This window comes from Leucopleurus acutus (assembly GCF_964270905.1).
Source record: "Leucopleurus acutus genome assembly, chromosome: X".
Lineage (NCBI taxonomy): Eukaryota > Metazoa > Chordata > Mammalia > Artiodactyla > Delphinidae > Leucopleurus > Leucopleurus acutus.
In genome coordinates, this window is record NC_139148.1 from 53,435,481 (window position 1) to 53,459,557 (window position 24,077).

The 24,077-nt window shown below is 40.0% G+C and overlaps 1 protein-coding gene across 1 annotated transcript in view; it reads right to left on the bottom strand.

Annotated features, from left to right (window-relative positions):
* MTMR8 (myotubularin related protein 8) overlaps positions 1 to 24,077 on the bottom strand; it is a gene marked incomplete at both ends in the record, with an annotated part of 174,262 nt that overhangs the window by 119,717 nt on the left and 30,468 nt on the right. Inside the window, 4 exons of the mRNA XM_082865100.1 lie at positions 15,207 to 15,316; positions 16,647 to 16,779; positions 19,561 to 19,695; positions 20,880 to 21,008. Of these exons, the coding sequence (XP_082721226.1) occupies positions 15,207 to 15,316; positions 16,647 to 16,779; positions 19,561 to 19,695; positions 20,880 to 21,008 (507 nt within the window). The remainder of the gene's footprint in view (positions 1 to 15,206; positions 15,317 to 16,646; positions 16,780 to 19,560; positions 19,696 to 20,879; positions 21,009 to 24,077) is intronic.

Here is a 24,077-nt window from a genome sequence, read left to right on the forward strand (position 1 = left end):
AATTGTACTAACCATACTTATTGGACATATATTCCTAACCCTCCTCTTAATATGGGGGTTACCTGGTGGGATGCCCCAATTCTTGTATAGGTAAATGAGTCTGGATGGTTGCCTGGTCCTTTTGATGATAGAGGCCCTTTGAAGCCGGAAGAAGAAGGAAGGATAATAGAGAATTACACGATGGGTGTTAGTGGACCTCCTATTTGTACGGGAAAGGGAGATCATTGCCTTAAAATGAATTATCAGGCATGGTTAAGTGTTGTCAAAAATGAAAGCAGATATCATGGGTTATATCTTTTGAGTGCTTATAGTTTTAAAAGTTCTAATTCCACTCTTAATGAGAATGTTTCCGCACCTTACTTGCCTCCATGCCAGGTGCCTCTTCTGGATCAATTATCGGATTGGGTCCATTGGACTCGATGCCGAGGGGAAATGGCTCGGGTTCTTGTTAATACTTCTTGGGGAAGTGTCACTGATTGGAGCCCTTTTGGCTCCACCTGAGGAAAAAGGGGTCTGAAGAATTTACACTGGCATAGAGAGGATAACACTATTTATAGCAATACTATTAATGATGCCATAGTACGGCATGCAGGAGGGTTTTCTCCTCCTGGTCCTCATTTAAATGGATATCCCATCAAAAAGGACTTGTGGAAGCTTACGGCAGCTTTGGAAAAGATTAATGCTTGGGTAGGACATATGGTTAACAAATCTGGAAATCATAGTTTGACTTTTCATAAAAATGTTACTCGGTATACTCGTAGTTGTGTAAAATTACCTTATATATTGTTAAAGGGACCAGCTGAATGGAATAAGACTCTAGGTATTATAATATGTAAAAATTGCTCTCTGTATACCTGTATTAACTCTAGTATATCTTTTAACATATCTACTAAAAGTTTGTATATCTTACAAGTTCGGACAGGTTTTTGGCTTCCTGTCAATCTTGGAAGGGAATGGCAAGAATCTCTTCCTATGGCTGTTTTGCAATATTTAACTGATGCATTAAAAACAAGTAAAAGATTTGTAGGAATGTTGATTACAGCTGTCATGGGTATTATAGCCATAACAGCTACTGCTGCAGTAGCTGGAGTTGCTTTAGAACAATCTATTCAGACCGTTGATTATATAACTGATTGGCATAAAAATTCTGAAATGCTTTGGTCCTCTCAACGACAAATTGATTCGGAAATACATTCGGAAATAGCAGACTTACAACAAGCTGTGGTTATGTTGGGGGACCAACTTGTGAATTTGCAAAGACAAATGAAGCTACGTTGTGACTGGAATCAAAGTGCCTTTTGTGTCACTTCGGTTCTATATAATCAGTCTGCATTCCCCTGGGCAAAAATAAAAAAGCATTTATTACATCACAAAAATTTGACAGAAGAAATTGTGAATTTACAAGGGAAAATTCAACAAACTTTTCAGAAGAAATTACGACTTAATTCACAAGAAATATGGTCTGGAATTATTCAAGGATTTAATAATTTAAATCCCATGTCTAAATTACATGCTTTATTTGGTTCTACTGCAGGATTGCTAATGCTCATTATAATAATAATCATATGTTTAATTGTAGTCCGACGATGAGTGAAAGCTACCCGCCATGCAACCCCGCAACAAGCTGCCGTGTTCTCCTTGATGCTGCACAAGCTGGAAAACAAAAAGGGAGAAATGTAGTGGAATAAATGAGGACATGGAAAGGAGACGTGACCCATGAGCCCCACCCACCCAGCAAACTGGGGGCTGGCGAATAAGCCAGAACTGGAAACACTCCTGATTGCTTTGAGCCCCCTCGGCAAACTGGGGGCATTCAAATAAGCCAGAACTGCAAACAGTCCTGGATGCTTTGAGCCTCCCCCCACCCAGCAAACCGGGGGCCTGTGAATAAGCATTGAGTGTTTTGGGCACTGATCCATGAGATGTCCTCAGTATAATCAGAATGGTGGGAACACAAGGAAATGTCCTTGTGCTACTTCAGTATAATCAGAATAATGGAAACACAAGGCAATGTCCTTGTGCTGCTTTTGGGCTCAAGGACGAAGCACGGCATGTTTTCAAGAAAGCCCATTGTTGCTTGTATAATCAATAAAAGCATATGTTGCTGCTTTGGCATTTCTGGAATGTTAAGAAAACAAGTCTTAAAATGTAAACATAGATAATGCTTAAATAAAAGCTACCACAGCAGGACAGACTGTGCTGTATTGTCTGAGCGAGCAGCAGCCATCTACTGCTGTGTTTCGGCATAATTCATCTCGTGTGATGAGCTTGCTTTCGGAAACCCTGTCATAAGAAAAACTACAATACACGCAAGAGGGAATTGATATGGGAACATATGTATATGTATAACTGATTCACTTTGTTATAAAGCAGAAACTAACACACCATTGTAAAGCAATTATACCCCAATAAAGATGTTAAAAAAATCCTCAACAAAATACTATCAAACAGAATCCAACAGCACATCAACTGGATCATACACCATGATCAAGTGGGGTTTATTTCAGGAATGCAAGGATTCTTCAATAGAAGCAAATCACTCAACGTGATACACCATATTAAAAAATTGAAGGAAGAAAAACTTATGATCATCTTAATAGATGCAGAGAAAGCTTTCAACAAAATTCAACACCCATTTGTGATAAAAACCCTGCAGAGCGAGCCGCGGCTAAAAGCACGGACCCCAGGGATGGGTGGGAGACGCTAAGGCTGCTGCTGCCGCCAACAAGGGGCCTATGTGCGAGCACAGGTCACTATCCACACCCCTCTTCCACGGAGCCTGTGCAGCCCGCCACTGCAAGGTTCCCAGGATCCAGAGACAAATTCCCTGGGAGAACACACGGCGGGCCTCAGGCTGGTGCAACGTCACGCTGGCCTCTGCTACCGCAGGCCCGCCCCGCACGCAGTGCCCCTCTCCCCCACCCCCCGCCGCCTGAGTGCGCCAGAGTCCCCGAATCAGCGGCTCCTTTAACCCCGTCCTGTCTGAGCAAAAAACAGACGCCCTCCAGCGACCTGCACGCAGAGGCAGGGCCAAATCCAAAGCTGAGGCCCTGTGAGCTGTGAGAACAAAGAAGAGAAAGGGAAATCTCTCCCAGCAGCCTCAGAAACAGCGGATTAAAGCTCCACAATCAACTTGATGTGCCCTGCATATGTGGAATACATGAATAGACAACGAGTCATCCCAAATTGAGGAGCCGTGAGGATAAAAGGTTCTTGGTGCTGCAGCCAGGAGTCAGGGCTCTGCCTCTGAGGTAGGAGAGCCAACTTCAGGACACTGGCCAACAAGAGACCTCCCAGCTACACATAATATCAAACGGCGAAAATCTCCCAGAGACCTCCATCTTAACACCAGCACCCAGCTTCACTCAACGACCAGCAAGCTACAGTGCTGGACAACCTATGCCAAACAACTAGCAAAACAGGAACACAACCCCACGCATTAGCAGAGAGGCTGCCGAAAATCATATTAAGGCCACAAACATCCCAAAACACACAGCCAGACGTGAACCTGCCTACTAGAGAGACAAGATCCAGCCTCATCCACTACAACACAGGCACTAGTCCCCTCCACCAGGAAGCCTACACAACCCACTGAACAAACCGTAGCCACTGCAGACAGACATCAAAAACAGCGGGAACTACGAACCTGCAGGCTGCAAAAAGGAGACCCCAAACACAGTAAGATAAGCAAAATGAGAAGACACAAAAACACACAGCAGATAAAGGAGCAGATAAAAATGCACCAGACCTAACAAATGAAGAGGAAATAGGCAGTCTACCTGCAAAAGAATTCAGAATAATGATAGTAAGGATGATCCGAAATCTTGGAAATAGAATGGACAAAATGCAAGAAACAGTTAACAAGGACCTAGAAGAAATAAAGATGAAACAAGCAATGATGAACAACACAATAAATTAAATTAAAAGTACTCTAGATGGGATCAATAGCAGAATAACTGAGGCAGAAGAATGGATAAGTGACCTGGAAGATAAAATAGTGGAAATAACTACTGCAGAGCAGAATAAAGAAAAAAGAATGAAAAGAACTGAGGACAGTCTCAGAGACCTCAGGGACAACATTAAACGCACCAACATTCGAATGATAGGGGTTCCAGAAGAAGAAGAGAAAAAGAAAGGGACTGAGAAAATATTTGAAGAGATTATAGTTGAAAACTTCCCTAATATGGGAAAGGAAATAGTTAATCAAGTCCAGGAAGCACAGAGAGTCCCATACAGGATAAATCCAAGGAGAAATATGCCAAGACACATATTAATCAAACTGTCAAAAATTAAATACAAAGAAAGCATATTAAAAGCAGCAAGGGAAAAGCAACAATTAACACAAGGGAATCCCCATAAGGTTAACAGCTGATCTCTCAGCAGAAACCCTACAAGCCAGAAGGGAGTGGCAGGACATACTGAAAGTGATGAAGGAGAAAAACCTGCAACCAAGACTACTCTACCCAGCAAGGATCTTATTCAGATTTGATGGAGAAATTAAAACCTTTACAGAAAAGCAAAAGCTGAAAGAGTTCAGCACCACCAAACCAGCTTTACAACAAATGCTAAAGGAACTTCTCTAGACAAGAGACACAAGAGAAGGGAAAGACCTATAATAACGAACACAAAACAATTTAGAAAATGGGAATAGGAACATACATATCGATAATTATCTTAAATGTAAATGGACTAAATGCTCCCAACAAAAGACACAGATTGGCTGAATAGATACAAAAACAAGACCCTTATATATGCTGTCTACAAGAGACCCACTTCAGACCTAGAGACACATACAGACTGAAAGTAAGGGGATGGAAAAAGATATTCCATGCAAACGGAAACCAAAAGAAAGCTGGAGTAGCAATTCTCATATCAGACAAAATAGACTTTAAAATAAGGACTATTAGAAGAGACAAAGAAGGACACTACATAATGATCAAGGGATCGATCCAAGAAGAAGATATAACAATTGTAAATATTTATGCACCCAACATAGGAGCACCTTAATACATAAGGCAAATACTAACAGCCATAAAAGGGGAAATCGACAGTAACACACTCAGAGTGTAGGACTTTAACACCCCACTTTCACCCATGGACAGAGCAACCAAAATGAAAATAAAAAAGGAAACACAAGCTTTAAATGATACATTAAACAAGATGGACTTAATTGATATTTATAGGACATTCCATCCAAAAACAACAGAATACACATTTTTCTCAAGTGCTCTTGGAACATTCTCCAGGATAGATCATATTTGGGTCACAAATCAAGCCTCGGTAAATTGAAGAAAATTGAAATTGTATCAAGTATCTTTTCAGACCACAACGCCATGAGACTAGATATCAATTACAGGAAAAGATCTGTAAAAAACATAAACACTTGTCGGCTAAACAATACACTACTTAATAATGAAGTGATCACTGAAGAAATCAAAGAGGAAATAAAAAAATACCTAGAAACAAAGGACAGTGGAGACACAATGACCCAAAACCTATGGGATGCAGCAAAAGCAGTTCTAAGGGGGAAGTTTATAGCAATACAAGCCCACCTTAAGAAGCAGGAAACATCTCGAAAAAACAACCTAAACTTGCACCTCAAGCAATTAGAGAAAGAAGAACAAAAAAACCCAAAGCTAGCAGAAGGAAAGAAATCATAAAAATAAGATCAGAAATAAATGAAAAAGAAATGAAGGAAACAATAGCAAAGGTCAATAAAACTAAAAGCTGGTTCTTTGAGAAGATAAACAAAATAGATAAACCACTAGCCAGACTCATCAAGAAAAAAAGGGAGAAGACTCAAATCAATAGAATTAGAAATGAAAAAGGAGAAGTAACAACTGACACTGCAGAAGTACAAAAGATCATGAGAGATTACTACAAGCAACTCTATGCCAATAAAATGGACAATCTGGAAGAAATGGACAAATTCTTAGAAATGCGCAATCTGCCAAGACTGAATCAGGAAGAAATAGAAAATATGAGTAGGCCACTCACAAGCGCTGAAATTGAAACTGTGATTAAAAATCTTCCAACAAACAAAAGCCCAGGACCAGATGGCTTCACAGGCGAATTCTATCAAACATTTAGAGAAGAGCTAACACCTATCCTTCTCAATCTCTTCCAAAATATAGCAGAGGGAGGAACACTCCCAAATTCCTTCTACGAGGCCACCATCACCTTGATACCATAACCAGACAAGGATGTCACAAAGAAAGAAAACTACAGGCCAATATCACTGATGAACATAGATGCAAAAATCCTCAACAAAATACAAGCAAACAGAATCCAACAGCACATTAAAAGTATCATACAACATGATCAAGTGGGGTTTATTCCAGGAATGCAAGGATTCTTCAATATACGCAAATCTATCAATATGATAAACCATATTAACAAACTGAAGGAGCAAAACCATATGATCATCTCAATAGATGCAGAGAAAGCTTTTGACAAAATTCAACACCAAATTTATGATAAAAACCATGCAGAAAGTAGGCATAGAGGGAACTTTCCTTAACATAATAAAGGCCATATATGACAAGCCCACAGCCAACATCATCCTCAACGGTGAAAAACTGAAAGCATTTCCACTAAGAACAGGAATAAGACAAGGTTGCCCACTCTCACCACTGTAATTCAACATAGTTTTGGAAGTTTTAGCCACAGCAATCAGAGACAAAAAGGAAATAAAAGTAATCCAAGTCGGTGGGCTTCCCTGGTGGCGTAGTGGTTGAGAATCTGCCTGCCAATGCAGGGCACACGGGTTCGAGCCCTGATATGGGAAGATCCCGCACGCCGCGGAGCGGCTGAGCCCGTGAGCCACGGCTACTGAGCCTGCGCGTCTGGAGCCTGTGCTCCGTGACAAGAGAGGCCGCGATAGTAAGAGGCCCATGCACCGCGATGAAGAGTGGCTCCCGCTCGCCGCAACTAGAGAAAGCCCTCGCACAGAAACAAAGACCCAACACAGCATAAATAAATAAATTTATTAAAAAAAAAAAAAGTAATCCAAGTCGGAAAAGAAGAAGTAAAGCTGTCACTGTTTTCAGATGACATGATACTATACATAGAGAATCCTAAAGATGCTACCAGAAAACTACTAGACCTAATCAATGATTTTGGTAAAGTAGCAGGATACAAAATTAATGCACAGAAATCTCTGGCATTCCTATACAGTAAGGATGAAAAATCTGAAATTGAAATCAAGAAAACACTCCCATTTACCATTGCAACAAAAATAGTAATATATCTAGGAAGAAAACTACCTAAGGAGACAAAACACCGGTATGCAGAAAATTATAAGACACTGATGAAAGAAATTAAAGATGATCCAAATAGATGGAGAGATATACCATGTTTTTGGATTGGATGAATCAACATTGTGAAAATGACTCTACTACCCATAGCAATCTATAGATTCAATGCAATCGCTATCAAACTACCACTGGCATTTTTCACAGCACTAGAACAAAAAATTTCGCAATTTGTATGGAAACACAAGAGACCCCGAATAGCCAAAGCAATCTTGAGAACGAAAAACGGAGCTGGAGGAATCAGGCTCCCTGACTTCAGTCTATACTACAAAGCTATAGTAATCAAGATAGTATGGTACTGGCACAAAAACAGAAGATAGATCAATGGAACGGGATAGAAAGCCCAGAGATAAACCCACGCACATATGGACACCTTATCTTTGATAAAGGAGGCAGGAATGTACAGTGGAGAAAGAAAAGCCTCTTCAATAAGTGGTGCTGGGAAAAATGGACAGCTACATGTAAAAGTATGAGATTAGATCACTCCCTCACATCATACACAAAAATAAGCTCAAAATGGATTAAAGACCTAAATGTAAGACTAGAAACTGTCAAACTCTTAGAGGAAAACATAGGCAGAACACTCTATGACATAAATCACAGCAAGATCCTTTCTGACCCACCTTCTAGAGTAATGGAAATAAAAACAAAAATAAACAATTTGACCTAATGAAACTTCAAAGCTTTTGCACAGCAAAGGGGACCATAAACAAGACCAGAAGACAGCGCTTAGAATGGGAGAAAATATTTGCCAATGAAGCAACTGACAAAGGATTAATCTCCAAAATTTACAAGCAGCTCATGCAGCTCAATAACAAAAAAACAAACAACCCAATCCAAAAATGGGCAGAAGACCTAAATAGACATTTCTCCAAAGAAGATATACAGACTGCCAACAAACACATGAAAGAATGCTCAACATCGTTAATCATTAGAGAAATGCAAATCAAAACTACAATGAGATATCATCTCACACCAGTCAGAATGGCCATCATCAAAAAATCTAGAAACAATAAATGCTGGAGAGGGTGTGGAGAAAAGGGAACCCTCTTCCACTGCTGGTGGGAATGTGAATTGGTTCAGCCACTATGGAGAACAGTATGGAGGTTCCTTAAAAAACTACAAATAGAACTACCATATGACCCAGCAATCCCACTACTGGGCATATACCCTGAGAAAACCAAAATTCAAAAAGAGTCATGTACCAAAATGTTCATTGCAGCTCTATTTACAATAGCCCAGACGTGGAAACAACCTAAGAGCCCATTATCGGATGAATGGATAAAGAAGATGTGGCACATATATACGATGGAATATTACTCAGCCATAAAAAGAAGCAAAATTGAGCTATTTGTATTTAGGTGGATAGACCTAGAGTCTGTCATACAGAGTGAAGTAAGTCAGAGAGAGAAAGACAAATACCGTATGCTAACACATATATATAGAATTTAAGAAATAAATATCATGAAGAACCTAAGGGTAAGACAGGAATAAAGACACAGACCTACTAGAGAATAAACTTGAGGATATGGGGAGGGGGAAGGGTAAGCTGTGACAAAGCGAGAGAGAGGCATGGACACATATACACTACCAAACGTAGGGTAGATAGCTAGTGGAAAGCAGCCGCATAGCAGAGGGAGATCAGCTCGGTGCTTTGTGACAGCTTGGAAGGGTGGGATAGGGAGGGTGGGAGGGAGGGAGAGAGACGCTAGAGTTAAGAGATATGGGAACATATATATGTGTGTAACTGATTCACTTTGTTATAAAGCAGAAACTAACACACCATTGTAAAGCAATTATACTCCAATAAAGATATAAGAAGAAGAATAATAAGAATCTGCCTTCTAATGCAGGGGACGTGGGTTTGATCCATCGTCGGGGAACGAAGATACCACATGGCATGCGGCACCTAAGCCTGTGTACCACAACTACTGATCCCGCCCACTCTGGAGCCCGTGCACCACAACTAGAGAGTAGCCCACACGCTGCAACTACAGAAGCCCGTGTGCATCAACAAGAGACCACATGCAGCAATGAAAGATCCTGCATGCAGCACCAAAGATCCTGCGTGCCAAAACTAAGACCCAACATGGCCAAATAAATAAAATATTTTTAAAAAAAAGAAAATAAAGGAGTGTAACAGAAGGTGAGCTTACCTAATAAGGAAAAGAAAATCAAAGTCAACACATGATACAGGGTAAAAAGAAAAACTGAAGGAGGTCTACATTCATAAAACTTCTGAAAAAGACATGGATCAATTCTCAGAGAGAGAAGTGGGCAAGAGGAAGAATTCATGCTCAAAAACAGACAGGACTGTTCTGCATTCTAGTCCCAGACCTGACAATAATTTCCTCTGGAAGCTTTATCCATTTAGCCTTACTAATATAAATCCTTCCAACTTAAGATGGAGAGGTTTTCCTGTCTTAGGTCAGTTTCTGTACAATCAGAACTATGTAAAAATATGGGCATTTACTCAACCTGTGCAATTTTGGCAATGGTAGATATTGAGCATTCACTTATTCATTCTAACACTTCATTATGTATACCTCTGTGCCAGGTATGTGCTAAGTATTAGAGATACAAAGATGAGACTCAGTTTCTGACTTCAAAGAGCAAACTAGTCAGGGTGACCAAAGGTAAATAAATAAATACAATGCAGTGCAAAAACTGCTGTTATAGGGTAATGTGTAGTAACTATATCCTTTTGCAGGAGCCAGGGAAGCTTGAGCCTTGAAGAAAATGTAGGATTTTCTCAGGTGAGGAAGGAGAAGGAAATTTATTCACTCATTCATTCATCTACTCACCTAGCCAATAATTACTGAGTGACTATACAAGATGCACTGTTGTGTGCACTAGGTACACAAAAAAGACAAACATTTAAATGAATGACTACAAACCAATGATAACCAAAACAATAAAAGTTTATACCAGGTACAACAAAGGCACACAATAGCTAAAGAAGAGGAGACAACTAAAGTGGGTCTTGTCAGATGAGTAGGCATTTGTCAGATGGACCAGGAGGAAAGGACATTCCAGGCAAGGGGCATAATATAACAACATGTACAAAGGCAAGGATGTGAGGCATAGGTGAGGAATTCTTAACTAGCTTGGTGGTTGAGGCTAGGCTGGGAGTGAGGGAGTGAGGAGAGACAGGTCTGGCCAGGAGGGCAAGGGTCAGACTGACAAGTGTGCATTTTATCTGGTGGCAGCAGAGAGTCACTGGAGTGTTAAAAGCAGAGGAGTGCCATGATCAGATGTACTCACTGTGGTGACAGTAGGAGAATAGAGGACATAAATTTGGATTTAGGAAGACTAGTCAAAGAGTTACTAAAATTGTGAAATGCAACAAGGACCTGAATTAATGCAGTAGCAGTGGGGCTGAAAAGGAGAAGAGGGATGTTAAGAATGAAGATTCAACAGGACATAGTAAGAGAATGGATGTGGAATGAAGGAGAAAGAAAAGTCAAAGATGACTCTTAAATGTGTCACTTAGTAACTAGGTGGATTACAGTACCATTATCCTAAACAGTGAACATAGAAGAAGAAACAAGTTTTAGTTGGTGTTGGGAGTAGATAAGATTTCATTTGGGGCCATGGAGATTCTGAGGTAGTTGAGGGACATCTAATGGAGCATCCAGTGGACAGCTGCATATGTGGGTCTGGAGTTCAGGAGAAGGAGGAATCTGAGCCAGAGTATAGATTTGACCACTATATGAATACAGATGATAGTGGAAACTGTGCATGGCTGGTGCTGTCCAGGCAGAGACCAAAGTGAGAAAAGGAAAGACCTTAAAAAGTAGTAACGTTTAAAGGGAAAGTAGAGGAAGGGGGGGCTATTACAGGAGTCAGCTTGTGAAAAAGAAGGCTGAAAGGTAGAAAGAGAACCAGGAAGTAGCAGTGGGATTAAGGCCAGAACTACAAAAATGGTTCAAAGAGAAAGGGGATAACAATGTCAAATGCAGCAGAGTGGTCAAAATAGAATAAAGATTAAAGAGTGACCTGAGATCGACAAGTTAGGGGTCATTAGTGACCTCAGCAAGAACAGTAGTAATGGTATGTAAACTGGATCACAGTGAACTGAAGAGTGAAGGGAGGTGAGGAAGTGCGTATAGGGAAGGCCAATTACTTTCGAGAAAGCTCTAAGCAAGAGGAAAGAGAACAGTAACTAGAAGAGAATAAGAAAAGTTCTTTTTCTTAGGAATAAGAAAGTATTGAGCGTATTTCTGAGGGATGAAGCCAGTGAAAGGAAAAGTTTGAAAATGTAGGGGAAAGAGGTTCCTTGAAGGAGGGGATGGGATTAAGAATACAGGTAAAGGGATTAGTCTTACACAGAAGATGAGGCACCGTTTCCTCTGAGATAGCAAGAAAGGAGCAAAAAAAAGTTGGTAAGAATAGTAGTGGGAAGATGAGAGATTACCTTTATTTTTCTATGAAGAAGGAGACATGTCTGAATATGTGTTTACTGAGAGGGGAGTAACAGTGGTGTAGACAGCTTGAAAGTAAAATACAAATTAGGAATATCTGCTTGGTGGAACAGGGCTGGGAACCAACCAGGGACACATAAAATGACTGTTAAGTGGTCCTAAGGCTATAGGACTACAGTCAATATTATAGATCATAAACCTGTAATTATACCAAGTAACATGGCTATGGGATTTATTTCTTTGTGGCAATGTTTAGTTGTCAGGGCATAAGAGCAGAGAAAGTAGAGAATGAATGGGATTAACAGGGCGGGTAGAGTGGAAGGATAAAGAGGCAAGGTGGAATAGATGAGGTGCTACACCACTAGGTTTTGGCTTGATACGAAAGAAGGTAGGAAAAGGTGGAAAAAGTGGAGTTAAAAGTGTAGAGGTCTCCATGGGATAGAAGAACCAGGTTAGCTGGAGTAAGAGTGTAAGAACTGGAGTACAAAAGCTCAAAGAACTATCAGTGCAGAGTGTTTTATAGGTTGTACATGGACATTCAAATCTCCTGGGATTGAGAGGAAGAATCAGGATGGAGAGGAAACTACCTACCTAAAGTGGTTTCCAAAGTCCTTAATGGAGAAAGAAGAGTCATTAGGAGAGGTACAGAGTGGTATAGCTAAATGCAATAGACCTAAAAGGAGGAAGGAGTTTTGTAAGGAGCAAGGGGAGTATTGAACCTGTCATGGACCGTGCAGTTCATGGGGTGTGGGAAAATGAGTAACTTTTGTAGTAGAAGGTAAAAGAGAAATGATATTCCTAGAAGGATATATAGGTTGCGAGTAAGACAAGAGTCAGAGAGATCTGGAAAAAAGTTTCTCAACCTTTTAAACCCCTCAGTTAACCAGATACCTCAGATAATATCAGAGGCCTAATAGTAGCGACTATACTCTTTCCTTAGGACTCCAAATGGAGTGAAAAGTCACTGGTGGACAGGAAAAGATGCTCAATTTCACTAATGATTAAAGAAATGCAAATTAAAACATGACATAAAATGCATAACCTATCAAATTGGCAAAGATTAAAAAGATTGATGATAACCATTGCTGGCTATGTGGAGAAAGAGGCATTGTTGGTGGGAATGGAAACTGGTGCATCCTATTTGAAGGGCAATTTGGCCACATCTAGTAAAGTCTGAAATATTCATACTCTTCAACTGAAAATCCACTTTTAAGAATGCTCACACATATAAAGATATATGTTCAAGGATATTTGATGCAACAATGTCTGCATTTGTGAAAAATGTGAATAACTGAATTGCCCATGAACAGGGACCATGATAAATTCACTTAATTGAATATTATACAGTCACTGAAAAGAATGAGGTCACACTGACTGAACTGACCTGGAAAACGTTCACCATACATTAAGTATAAAAAGTTAGTTGCAGAAAAATATGCACAATACAATCTCATTTTTACAAATTAGTAATAATATATGTAGTTATATATATGTTGAAAAATTCTAGACCTGTACTGTCCAATATGGTAGTCACTAGCCACAAGTGGCTATTTAAATTTAAATTGATCAAAACTAAATAAAATTAAAAATTCAGTTCCTCACTCTCACTAGCCACATTTCAAATGCACAACTGCCACATGTGGCTAGTGGCTATTGTATTAGTACAGATCCAGAACCTTTCCATCATCACAGAAAGTTCAAATAGTGCTGATCTAGCAGCATACATTAAACTATTAATAGTGTGTGTTGTGGGGCAAACTACAGGGAATATTTACATTTTACATTATATATTTCTGAAATGTATACTTCTTAGATAACGTACATGTATAACTTTTGTAATGAGAAAAAAATAAATTAAATAAAGATAATGAGAGACAAAACGAGAGAGGGAGGGATACTATAGTGTTTTTGGGAGAAACAAGAATCTCACTAATTACCAGGGTCTTATGGGCAATGGGGAACCATTGGAGTATTTTGAGTTTAAAGTGACATTATCATATGTGCTCAAGAAAGATGGCTTTAGAAGCAATCTGGTGGCCATACTGGGGGGAGCAACTACTAAAGACAAGTAAACCAGTCAGGAAGTTATTATAGTACTTAAGGCAGAGGTGGGGAAGAACAGATATTTGAGAAACACTTTTGAGGAAAACTGACAGGATGAGGCAATTGCCAGATGGAGGGGAAGAGAAAGAATTCAAGGCTTACTTGAGTTTTCAAGCTTGGGATACTGGATAGGTACTGATGGAGATGGGAAGCACAGGATAATCGTGCAATCACAAGTCTATCTTTTTCATCCACTCATTTTAATTCAACCAATATTTATGAGGTTGTATGGTCTATCAAATCTATCCCTCTTCTCCATTCTCACTCTCTTTGGTCTAATAAAGTCAGTTTCAGAAAGGAAATAGAAATTTATGGGTATAGGGCATGCGAAAAAGGAACAGTATAAAGAATGGCTAGAACAGTGGGCTTGAAATGACCAAGGGGGTCACATAGTAAGCACTAATAATAAATTACAGTGAAAAATGTAGGCAACAGGACTAGGAAATTGTAAAACAATAGGGCTGGATATTTAAGACAGTTAATTACACACACTCTCTAAAAACCTTTTAAGCCAGAAGCTATAAATCTCATTATCTTCAACTGAAAAAATGACAGCAGAGAGGTGAAGAGTGATTCTCTCCTTTTCTTTACTTCTACCAAATAATAGGGGTGTGGTGAAAAGAGCAAGTTCTCATGTAAGAATGTATAAACAAAACTTCAAAATGAGAAAATGTACACTCCAAATTTCTTCTTTTTTTTTTAAATATCACCTAACAAATGATACAGAAGCCAGGGTTCTGAAGGTCAGAAAATAAGTGAGTCAGCATAAATGAGTGATGAAGCCTACTTAGACTGCATTCAGAGGCATACCTAGACAAAGAAGTCAGAAAAGTCTGCTTTATACTCAGAGCTCTGAAAACCCATAGAAACACAAGCTCTGCATTTATTTTACAACCAGTCTTACTTCCACTTGATACCTTAGAATCAACACAAAAATACATCAGAGTATTTGAGCTGGAAAGACTATGAGAATATTTGAGCTGAAAGGACCATGAGAGATTATCTAAGAGTTTTTAACTTGAGATCTGGGGTCTGTGTACCCCCTGAAATTAAGGTCTATTTTCTGTATGTATAGCCATATGTACATTTTTTCTAGGGGCAGAAAGTCAATCATATTCTCAAAGAGTTCAGTGGGTCCCCCAAAACTTATACCATTAGATTCTAGTAGAACCACCTTGTTTTACAGACAGAGAAACTGAGGCCCACAGAAGGGAAGAGATTTTCCAAGGGCACGCAGTAAATTAGTGGCTGACCTGAATCTAGAAACCAGGTTGTTTTTCAATATTCTTTCCACCATGAATACACTGCTACCTCAAGAGATCCCATAATAAAGTCAGTGCAAGTTCTTAAAAGTCCTGATTATTACCTTTGCAATGAAAATTCCAGCATCCATAATAGCTTTAATGTGTCTCAACCACCCTGAGCTCTCCAGGCTGCTAAGAAATTCACTCATTGTTGGAGTTTTCAATTCACAAACTAAGGTAGAAAAGGAAGCAGAGATTGAAATTCACAATTACCTCAGTTTATTCACCAAGAAAGGGGACAAAATGGTTCACCATTTTGTAAATGAGGAAGCTGAGGCACAGAAAGGTTAAATGATTAGTTGGAAACCGCAAAGTGAATCAGGGACAGGACTAGGGCTAGAGCTTACCATATCTCCTAGCTCGGGTCTCTGCTTTCTTGACTTGTAGAACCCACCCCAAGCCCACAGAGATCTCTGAAGAACAGAGCCAGAAGACTGAGTCAGCATCCACAGGAAAATACTCACATCTCCTCTGATTAGAAAACACATTTGATTCCCATCTTAACTCCTCCTACTGAGCCTAACTTTGTAGACCCTTAACATCTGTCTCTGCTTCCACATCCCCACTTACTCCCTTGCAGCCCTGTGCTGTCTCAACAGGTTGAAAAAACCATCAGTTAATTTTCATGCATTTTGCACTGGTTATCCAGCAGACAGCAATCTTTTGCCTCAAAAAATCTGCAAAATGTCCTCTTACACTCCTACTATAGAATATTCTGGGACAAAAAAGAAAGGAGGAAGAGACCCAAGGAAGAGGAACATTAATATCCAAAAAGGGCTGCAGACTGAGAAGACAGGATCTGATAAGGGTTGTGTAAGGGAGAGGTCCTGGCAGACAGCATAAGTGAACAATTGAAGAAAAGAGAGGAAGAAGGGGGAGTTCACTTAATGAGGGCAGGTTTTCCCTATGTGTGCCTGAGATGACATACCACATCATGGAATCCTGGGTAGTGGCTTTGGGAGAAATGTTCTAGACTCAAGAGTCCTGTAAAGCCCTGATCTCACCTTGCCCGCATTCTGATCCCAATTACATTGCTGTGATGACAGATGACCCAAATTGTCTGATAGCAGCTTTATTCCTTTGAAGTCTAAATTCGCCCCCTTCATCAGCACAGTGATGAAATTGGACTGACCCCTTACAGCAGATTAAATGAGGAAGATGAAATAAATCCCAGTTCATTTATATTTATGTTGACCTACCCACCCCTATACAGCAGTCTCTGTAATTCTATAGAGAGAAATTATTTCCATAGCCACTAAACCCAGATGAACTCCACAGAGTTATGAAAACTAAACATTGTAGTTCCTCTGTCAGACCAACACTGCTATAATTCAGTACTACCTATGCAAACTGGATTTATACTATAGTCAAAAATCTTATCACCTGTTAATTCTGCTCACCTGGTTGCTTTTATGTTTCACCACAAAATCAGGCATACTTTTTGCTTACGTAATTATGCAAGCTATATAGCCTCTGGTCTAGCCCAGGTGAAATCCCTGTACCTTCCAAGAGTTTCTGCAGGCTGCTCCGCATCACATGGATGTTCTCAATGCCTATGAACCTGAAGCGAATGTTGGCATAGTTGCCTTCATTTTCATAACCCTTCCCAGCTGCTCGGTTGGCCATGGCATTTAACTGCAATATAGAGGACATAACAGAACAGATGGGGCAGATGATAAAAGAACATGGTTCATCAATCTCAATGCTTCATTCTAAACAGTTTTAAATCTTACCCATTTAAAAAGAAGTTAGATCACATAGGGCACATTCTGGGATGAAGAGAATCTCACTGGCATTTAGATCAGGTATCTTAAGTAACAGTAGTATAGGGAAAGAGAAGGAGATTTGGTGTTTTTATTTTATTATTAAAACTCTGCTTAAGAGATTGATTGAAGGATATGGGAGCTATGAGGATATCTGATCCGAAGAACTAAAATTATAATTTTGAGCTTCCTATCACAAACAAATGGGCTTTATACTGAGAAACATGTGAAAATTCAAAAATCCTTATTACTGAGAAGCTCTAGAAAGAAGTCTAAGAACTTCAGGGCCAATTAATTATAAACAGCTACTCTAGAAAAATGTCTAGAACATGACTGCGTAAGATAAAGGACTTTCATTCACTGATAAAATTGAAATGGAGATACCAAGAGTTGTTTTAACACTATATTCAGCTTGTGGTAATCAGAATACTTCTAGGTCATATGAAGAATGTTGGATGGGGTAGTGAGTAAATGAGACTTGCAGAGAGGAGATATTAATCCAAAAACTAGAAAGGGGCTTCCCTGGTGGCACAGTGGGTTGAGAATCCACCTGCCAATACAGGGGACACGGGTTCAATCCCTGGTCTGGGAAGATCCCACATGCCACGGAGCAACTAAGCCCGTGCGCCACAACTACTGAGCTGGCATGCTGCAACTACTGAAGCCTGCGTGCCTAGTGCCCGTGTTCCACAACAAGAGAAGCCACCGCAATGAGAAGCCCGCGCACCGCAATGAAGAGTAGCTCCCACTCGCTGCAACTAGAGAAAGCCCGTGCACAGCGATGAAGACCCAACACAGCAAAAAATAAATAAAATAAATAAATTTGTATATAAAAAAACTAGAAAGCAGCCAAGATATCTTATATGATTATAACCATCTTAATAATTAAATAATTTTCTGTTGTCTGGGCCTATTTTCTAATCTCCCATTATTGTGCATTTCAGAAGGTAGGAGGAGAATGTATATGGATAGGGTGTCATTTTTGCATTAATAAAAAAAGAATGCCATTAAAAACCTCAAAAGCACAAACTATTCACATTAACACATGCAGGGAAGAAAAATCTACATGTCAACATATTCTATTTAGCATGCAGGATATTTGTTAAAGGGAGAAACATGATGGTAATTTTGATCTCTTATCACACAAAGAATGTCACTGAGCTTTCATTAAATTAATGACAAATCAATGGGACACCTGAGGAGATGTAAGCAACAGCAACCTAGTAACAAAAAAGTCTGTTATGACTGATGGATGCTTCAGCAAATGAAACAATAATTACGGCAGTCCCTACCCAGGTCTGGGCAGCAGTAGAAAGGCCAGCTACTACAGATAGCTAGCTACATCATACCAGTATACACTCTTTGGGAATAGGACTGGCATATTTGAGAAACTGCTACATATTAGTAGCCTAATGTTCAAGTAGGAAAGAACATATAATATTTACTGAGCCCCTAGTATGTATGTGCCAGACACTGTGCTAGATCCTTCACTTATATTATCTCATTTAATCCTCATGACAGCTCCTAAAGATAGGTACTATTATTATTCCCATAAGGAAACAAGTTCAGAGAGGTAAACCAATTTCAACCAGGATCATATGGATAAAAGCTGAAGGCAGGATCTGACCCCAGATTTGACTGACTCCTAAGAATGTAACTTTGTCACTACAATACAGTTTCTACTAAAAGTATATATCTAGCCATCCAGAAGAGGAGTGTTGCTAGATATTTCTAGGCTCTCTGAGAGAGGAAAAAGGGACCTATTAAAAAGGACTTTTTGGTCTTTCATTTGGCCAAAGGGCATCAATCCTTTAGTTTTTCAAAAGCTTGGTACTTCTCTTTATCATTTTAAGACTAATACGATGGAAGACATAGATTTGATTAAACTCTTTCTAATCCCAGAATGTCAAACACAGTTATAGTTGAAGCAAGACAGCAAAGTTCTGAGAAACTGAAGGATGGTACCTGAGCAGAAAGGGAAATTATTTTTTCTATTGAGCCCAGTCAGTTATAGGTAGCCCTGCAGAACAGTCAGTGAGAGATCCCCAAAATGGGCAGACATCTGTCTAAGACCACTATCTGGTTTCAAGCACAACCAATTGCTTAACTCTGAAGTCACAACCACCTGGCTTAGGCTTAGAATATAAATCACTTACTTAGCAATCCCTAGTTAGCAATGAAACCTCCTAATCATCCACAGTCAACATATCAAAGTATAAGCAAAATTATTTCTTTCTGGGGCTGTTTGTGAAAAGAACAGCCTTTCAAAAAAGGAAATCTGTCCTTTACTTGCCTTGTGGGGCACAATTAATTCCTCTACGATTCCTTATTAAAGCTAGACAAAATGTTGAGGGTCAAGGAATTAATGCAGAGAGTTTAGGTTGATCTGAGGACCCTCCTCTCTGTGACATTCACAGGCAGTGGCAAGACTAAGTTGTTCAAAGTACCTTCTCATAGTCTTGCTTGACAGTGACAGCTATGATAAAAGGAGTTCCAAATGGCTTACTCAAATGATTTTACACAGTTATGACATAATAAGCCCATATACACAAACCTAACTTTCCCATTAACACTGCAAAACTCAACATGTGGGGAAGGGAATTATAACATGAGTAAAGTAGGGGTATTAGAGAGGTCATTGATACATAGATACTTTTGGTCTTGTGTCTACAACATACATAAACTGGCTCTCTGGGTTCGTCTGGCTAATAACCTCTAGCAGGAGCTCATCATCTATGCAATGAGTATAAAATCCAGACAGAGGCTGGCTACAGTGGTAAATGGCAGGCTGTAAGGAAAAAATATATCAGTTTAGTGGTCCAATGTACAGGTGGTCAAAAATCCTCCTTGATCCCATATTCAGTGAGTAGAAGAAGAGGATGAGACAACTCAGGATAGTGAAGTAAAAAGAAATGTAGCTCTGAAGCCCAGGCATTCCACTGACATTAGGCTCAGCCTCCTGCCTCCATCCCCACTCTAGCATGTGGGCTGTATTACCACAAACTGTTGCTCAGATAGTCTTTTTTTCTTCTACATGGCTATGATTCCCAACCCAGTCTCGGCAAATCCAGACTTCAAGAAAATCACACCCTGAGTGTTTCCTTAATAAAATTCTATGTATTTTCAATATGTATTAGGCTAGTATTTACCGGAACCTTTCTTGCTTTTTATAGTCCCAGTAATATCATCCATATAAACCAGAGGCTCACAGTGACAGCAGAATTCAAAGACCTAGTGTCTCTTAAGAGAACAGGGTTCACTCGTTTCAGGAGTTAATGCCAAATCAGAGGGCTGGTTTGTTTCAAGCCATTTCAATAGGAAAACAACATAGCTATTTAGCAGATACATCTGGTAATAATTAGTTAGTGAACTGCATTACACTTTGGTGTGTTTTTTATAGAGTCTGCTTACTTTGATAGTTTGACACAAAGACACCCACTTGTATGACTGTACTTTTTAGCACTTGATAGTTGCCTACCTGAGAACTTGACTGTCTAATTCCAGATCTCAGAGAGACCACAAGAGGCAAGAACTATTATCCCTTCCTATGGAAGGGGACTCAAATAGAGGAGTCAAGCGAAATATTCCCCTACTAGCTTAAATTGTATGAAAATAGTGAGAAAGAATCAAGGACATGTGTGTTCTAATGGGAAGCCACAGTGCCCAAATATCCTTTCATACAGCTGTTCCCTTTTATTCAACAACTTGCCATCAAGCAGGAGCCCATAGAGAAGAAAAGAAATAAATGAACGCACTACAAATGACACTTAACATCTGCACAACACTTTAAAATTTACAAAGTACACATATATTTTTCTCTCATATTACACACTTAAAAACTCTCAGAACTACCAAAGTTCAGAGAAGTAACTTGCTTGAGGTCACATAGCTAGTAAGTGGCAGTGGTGTGACTTAAACTCAGGTCTTCTAGCACCAAGTAAAGTTCTCATGAGAGAACTTTGCTCAACTCACATTGTTCTCTTTGTAGAGGTAGGAAAGCATAGGCACACATTCTTTACTTCTGAACTTCGAACTTCCAACCACCGTTCCCAATGTAACAGATTTAGGAACCACTATTTCAGGAGGGTAGGTACTGCATATCTAAAACAAAATAAACTCAATTTTTTAAACTCAATTTTTTTACATATTTTTACCTGCTAGCAACAGGTTAGAATAGCAATCACTCAAGAATTAGCTGTCTGTTATTTATCATCTAGAATCATCCATTCCTCAGAAATAAGAACAAACTTATCCTTGATGGGAGGACATTCAAGACGGCGAAGGAGTAAGACATGGAGATCACCATCCTCCCTAAAAATACATGAAAAATACATCTACATGTGGAACAACTCCTACAGAACATCTACTGAATGCTAGCAGAAGACCTCAGACTTCCCAAAAGGCAAGAAACTCCCCACTTACCAGGGTAGGGCAAAAGAAAAAAGAAAAAAACAGAGACAAAAGAAAAGGGATGGGACCTGCACCTCTGGGAGGGAGCTGTGAAGGAGGAAAGTTTCCACACACTGGGAAGCCCCTTCACTGGCAGAGACGAGGGTGGTCGGGGGGAAGCTTTGGAGCCACAGAGGAGAATGCAGCAATAGGGGTGTAGAGAGCAAAGCAGAGAGATTCTCGCACAGAGGATCAGTGCCGACCAGCACTCACCAGCCTGAGAGGCTTGTCTGCTCATGTATTGGGGCAGGTGGGGACTGGGAGCTGAGGCTTGGGCTTCGGAGTTAAGATCCCAGGGAAAGGACAGGGGTTGGCTGCGTGAACACAGCCTGAAGGGGGCTAGTGCAACACAGCTAGCTGGCAGGGAGTCTGGGAGAGAGTATGGACCTGCCTAACAGGCAAGATACCATTGACTCAGTGTGCACAAGGAGAGGGGATTTGGAGCATCGCATAAATGAGCTCCAGAGATGGGCACGACTACGGCTATCAGCATGGACAACAGAGACGGGCATGAAACACTAAGGCTGCTGCTGCAGCCAACAAGAATCCTGTGTGCAAGCACAGGTCACTATCCACACCTCAACTCCCGGAAGCCTGGGCAGCATGCCACTGCCAGCGTTCCGTGATCCAGGGACAACTTCCCCGGGAGAACACATGGCATGCCTCAGGCTGTTGCAATGTCACCTTGGCCTCTGCCGCTGCAGGCTCACCCCACATTCCGTACCCCTCCCTCCCCACAGACTGAGTGACCCAAGGCAACCTAATCAACCACTCTTTGAATGCCCTCCTGTCTGGGCAAGGACCAGATGCCAGACGGGGACCTACAGGCAGAGATGGGACCAAATCCAAAGCTGAACCCCAGGAGATTTGCGAACAAAGAAGAGAAAGGGAAATTTCTCTGGGCAGCTTCAGGAGCAGTGGATTAAATAGCAACAATCAACTTGATGTACCTTGCATATCTGGAATACCTGAATAGACAATGAATCATCCCAAAATTGAGGTACTGGACTTTGGGAGCAACTGTAGACTTGGGGTTTTTGCTGTATGTAACTGACTAATTTCTGATTTTAGGTTTATCTTAGTATAGCTTTCAGCACTTGTTATAAGTGGTGACTTTGTTTATTGGTTTCGTTGCACTCTTTTCTTATTTAATTACATTTAAAATTTTTTAAATTTTAATATTTTTTATTTTAATAACTTTTTATTTTATTTTGTTTTATTTATCTTTTCTTTCTTTTTTTTTTCTCCCTTTTCTTCTGAGACATGTGGTTGACTGGGTCTTGGTGCTCCGGCCGGGTGTCAGGCCTGAGTCTCTGAAGTAGGAGAGCCGAGTTCAGGACGTTGGACCACCAGAGACCACCCGGCCCAATGGAGCAACAATAGGCAAGAGCTCTCCCAGAGACTTCTAACTCAATGCTAAGACCCAGCTCCATTCAACAACCAGCAAGGTCCAGTGATGGACACCCCATGACAAACAACAGCAAGACAGGAACACAAAACAATCCATTAGCAGAGAGGCTGCATAAAATCATAATAAGGTCACAGACACCCAAAACACAACACCAGATGTGGTCCTGCCCACAAGAAAGAGAAGATACAGCCTCATCCATCAGAACACAGGCACCAGTACACTCCACCAGGAAGCCTACACAATGCACTGAAGCAACCTTACTGACTGGGGGAAGACACCAAAAACAACAGGAACTACAAACCTGCAGCTGGCGAAAAGGAGACCCTAAACACAGTAAGTTAAACAAAATGAGAAGACAGAGAAATATGCAGCAGATGAACGAGCAAGGTAAAAACCTACTAGACTAAACAAATGAAGAGGAAATAGGCAGTCTACCTGAAAAAGTATTCAGAGTAATGATAGTAAAAATGATCCAAAATCTTCAAAATAGAATGGAGAAAATAAAAGAAACATTTAACCTAGAAGAACTAAAGAGCAAACAATGAGGAACCACACAATAAATGAAATAAAAAATTCTATACAAGGAATCAACAGCAAATTAACTGAAGCAGAAGAACGGATAACTGACCTGGAAGATGAAATAGTGGAAATAACTACTGCAGAGAAGAATAAAGAAAAAATAATGAAAAGAATTCATGACAGTCTCAGAGACTTCTGGGACAACATTAAACACACCAACATTCCAGAAGAAGAAGAGAAGAAGAAGAGAAAAAGAAACAAACTGACAAAATATTTGAAGTGATTATTGTTGAAAATTTCCCTAATATGGGAATGGAAATAGTCAATCAAGTCCAGGAAGCACAGAGTCCCATACAGGATAAATCCAAGGAGAAACACGCCAGGACACATATTAATCAAACTATCAAAATTTAAATACAAAGAAAAAATATTAAAAGCAGCAAGGGAAAAGCAACAAATAACATAAAAGGGAATCCCCATAAGGTTAACTGCTGATATTTAGCAGAAACTCTGTAAGCAAGATGGGAGCGGCAGGCCACATTTAAAGTGATAAAACGGAAAAATCTACAACCAAGATTACTCTTAATGAGCAACGATCTCATTCAGATTCAACAGAGAAATTAGAATCTTTACACACAAGCAAATGCAAAGAGAATTCAGCACCACCCAACCAGCTTCACAACAAATGCTAAAGGAACTTCTCTACACAGGAGACACAAGGGAAGGAAAAGACCTACAATAACAAATACAAAGCAATTAAGAAAATGGTAATAGGAGCATACACATTGATC